General features: G+C 45.0%; 1 protein-coding gene across 1 annotated transcript in view; it reads left to right on the plus strand.

Annotated features, from left to right (window-relative positions):
• Pmar_PMAR022581 (hypothetical protein) overlaps positions 1-1,086 on the plus strand; it is a gene marked incomplete at both ends in the record, with an annotated part of 1,682 nt that extends 596 nt beyond the window's left edge. The window contains 2 exons of the mRNA XM_002784892.1: positions 492-720; positions 958-1,086. Of these exons, the coding sequence (XP_002784938.1) occupies positions 492-720; positions 958-1,086 (358 nt within the window). The remainder of the gene's footprint in view (positions 1-491; positions 721-957) is intronic.
• Between the last annotated feature and the right edge of the window lie 2,690 nt (positions 1,087-3,776).

The raw sequence follows: 3,776 nt of genomic DNA on the forward strand, positions 1-3,776 counted from the left end.
ACGATCTACACGGTGAGTGGGGCGATTCCAGAATCGCAGCGATTACGGTATCGATTATTCAAATCTCGATATTGGGAAAATAGCTTGGTTTGCGATAATAGTCATACTACATGTCATCGACCTCTGAGGGAAAATCCAAGTACGTCCTTATGGTTGGTTTCATATGAGTAAGTTTTGAACAACTTTTATACGGAGGAATTGGAGGCACATTGTCGAGGACTCTCCAGAGAAGTTTACTGTTATAATATACTAGAATTGCCGTAGATGATGCACTTGAGGTGCTATGCGCTCCGACTCTCATAGCGTGAAATAACAGTATTCATAATATATTATATTTATTTTTCTTTAGAGTATATATTATTAGTTTAACAATATTGTATATATATCTTATTATATTTCCTTATATATTGTTATTGATAATATATGTTTACTTGTAATTATGATATTAATAAAGGTGTATAAGAGGGGGGGATGTTTTCCTTGTTGTTCAGATCGACAAGTCGAATCGTGCGAGGGGAAGAATCAATGAGTAGTGATTTTGGAGGTATGCCCCCACAGCACCCTATACGAGGGAATTTGACTTATCCTAACATCCCTCGAGATGCTTCTGGGGAGGGCTCCTCTCCTGGAGAATGGCAGGGCCATTCACCGATGCCATCATCATTGCCTCCGACAGTGCCACTGGCTTCTAGGAGTCCGATATCGAGGAGACCTGCGAGGGTAATAGCGGAGGGACGTCATGTGATGTCGGTATGGAGTGTGCGAGGCCTGTGTGAGCAAGCATGTGTGGATGTTCTATCATACGTTCGTCGGGATCACGCTTATTCCTAGCTTAGAAAGGGCATCGGGGATTCGGATGGAATCAGCAGTGTCTGAATATCTGTTGATGAAGAGTTGGAGTTAACCACGCATGATGCTCAGTCCTTCGTGAACTCGAAATGATTCATCTCTTCTCAGTCACCAGCTTCATTTCGAAGATCACAAACGGCATCTAATTTTATGCCCAGTCCTCGCTCTCGAGTCCCTTTGCCATCACCGCGATCGGGTATGCCCCTTAAAAAAGTACCGGCGCGGACTGCGATGTAGCTATCGTCCGGAGATACACTCGGACTATCTATTCATCCCTTGCTGTGGCTCTCTACCTCATGATGCCTGTGAGCCTTTGTGAGGATGCACTCGAAAGAATATCCTAATTGTTTGCGTTATTTGCAACTTCACACTCTGTAATTTATCTATCATCCGAATCCGTATCGGTTCCTATGGTTCAATTATCACTGCAATCATTATCGCCTAGTGAGTTGACTAACGACTCATCCGTAGTTTTGTATGTTGATAGTAATGATACTATTGATATGTAGCGGTGGAAGTATGTATAAGTCACTATTTTCGCTGAACGTTGACTGTGGTTCTACGTTATTGGAGCAACGCTTGGAGCTTCGAGGGTCCGCTGAGACTACGCGGACGAATCATAGTAATGCTTGTTTCCCCGCGCCTGATAGAGTTGTGTACAGTTCAGTCGAATATTCTTGCGCCTAAGGGATGTGCTCTCGAAAAAGAGTGTATTTGAAATCGGATTAGATCGATTCGATTTAGGATTACACGGAGAGTAACACTTGTAGCCCTCTCGAAACAGTGTCCCATTGAAAGTACTCGGAGGTTCTTCTTCTGGCGGCAAATAACCCCGCAGTATTACTGAAGGTGAGACTTAATACTGCATGCAAACGAAGTGGGAGATACTTTGAGGTCGCTTGCTGTTGGAATGGATCTTCCTATCTGTTGGTGTAGTGGCATAGCCGCCCCATCCCGGATGAACTGATATTCTGAGTGCATGCGCTTGTGAAGTTGATGGACTGTAGCATATCTTGTAGTGGCATAGCCGCCCCATCCCGGATGAACTGATATTCTGAGTGCGTGCGCTTGTGATGTTGATGGACTGAGGCATATCTTGTAGTGGCATAGCCGCCCCATCCCGGATGAACTGATATTCTGAGTGCGTGCGCTTGTCAAGTTGATTGACTGTAGCATATCTTGTAGTGGCATAGCCGCCCCATCCCGGATGAACTGATATTCTGAGTGCGTGCGCTTGTCAAGTTGATTGACTGTAGCATATCTTGTAGTGGCATAGCCGCCCCATCCCGGATGAACTGATATTCTGAGTGCGTGCGCTTGTGAAGTTGATGGACTGAGGCATATCTTGTAGTGGCATAGCCGCCCCATCCCGGATGAACTGATATTCTGAGTGCGTGCGCTTGTGAAGTTGATGGACTGTAGCATATCTTGTAGTGGCATAGCCGCCCCATCCCGGATGAACTGATATTTTGAGTGCGTGCGCTTGTGAAGTTGATGGACTGAGGCATATCTTGGAGTGGCATAGCCGCCCCATCCTGAACACATTTGTCCGGGAGCGAAATATGTCTTCACAACTTGATTATGCCGTTCGCTGAATGGCGTCGGAATATTTATTCAGCGAATTGGGCGGCTATGTCGGTGGACTATAACATTGTGAAACCTATTTGCCGAATGGGGCTGCTATGCCAGCGGACAAAACCATTCAGAAATCTAATTAGCGAATGGGGCCGCTATGCCAGCGGACAAAACCATCCAGGAATCAATTTGGCGAATGGGGCCGTTATGCCAGCGGACAATACGATTCAGGAATCCATTTGGCGAATGGGGCCGCTATGCCACTGGATTAGGATTTCAGATGCATCAATGCCACTCATTGGGTGGGGATATTAATTTGGCCCTCCCATAAAAGCATCATATTTGCGAGGAAGAAAATTAGCTAAGTGATTCAAATGGGAATCCCACGACTACCGCCCTTTGATGATCAAAGGAATGAACCTCACTGATACGAATATTAATTACGTGGGGACAATCTTCTAGCCTGCACAACTTGGGCTTGGTTGTTCAACGATGTTTGTCTCGGTTATATTTGCTCCTGAAATAATGCTCCTCTACTTCCCTCGAAGGGCCCAGCTTATCTATGGAAAGTACCACTTTCGGCATGCTACCTCTATGTCGAAGAGAACTATGGAATATAACATTTAGCCTTGGAATGTTGGCATAACAACGTCGTAGAATCAATTGATGATGAGGAGTATCCGCAAACATATTCCCCCAGGGAAATCTGTATGCATAAAATGGGCGGGTAAAAATAGTCGCTCACTGATTACGACTTCCTGGTCAACTAAGCCCAATCGGAGGTGTCAACACCGCTGTGGTTAAGCCATGAGATTATGATCAATTTAGTTTTATCATTCGTGGAGGCCTGGAAAAAGAGGCTCACAACAGGCTCTACATCACATTGTTCTCAGATTTGTTATATATATGTTCCGTCATGTCGCAACCGGCTTTATCGCTAGTGATTAGTCTCATATTGAGACTCTATGATCCTTTTCCATTTAATTTCCCGATGTCCACGAGATATGTTACACGTTGGCACATCGACAAGCTTACATATGTTCATGAGCTGAGCTGAGTTATTCATCATGATCATGTTGTCGAGCCGATTCTGACTTTACCTTGGCTGTCCCGGTTGACATACGCTTGGCATGCGCTATAATGCTTGATAGTATACAGCTTCCGAGGCTCCTGTGATGAAGGTTTACAGTCTTCTTACGAATTGCCATGTTGCGTGTTCAATAACGCAAACCATAATACAAAACAGTGATTATGACTGTAAAAAGCGTTACAAGTCCTCGCGAGCTTCTTATCAGTGTATAAGTTGGCAGTGCGTGGGTGTCCCGAAACCGAATCTGTTGCAACGGTGGTGA

The sequence above is a fragment of the Perkinsus marinus genome, assembly GCF_000006405.1.
Source record: "Perkinsus marinus ATCC 50983 genomic scaffold scf_1104296934368, whole genome shotgun sequence".
Classification (NCBI taxonomy): Eukaryota; Perkinsozoa; order Perkinsida; family Perkinsidae; genus Perkinsus; species Perkinsus marinus.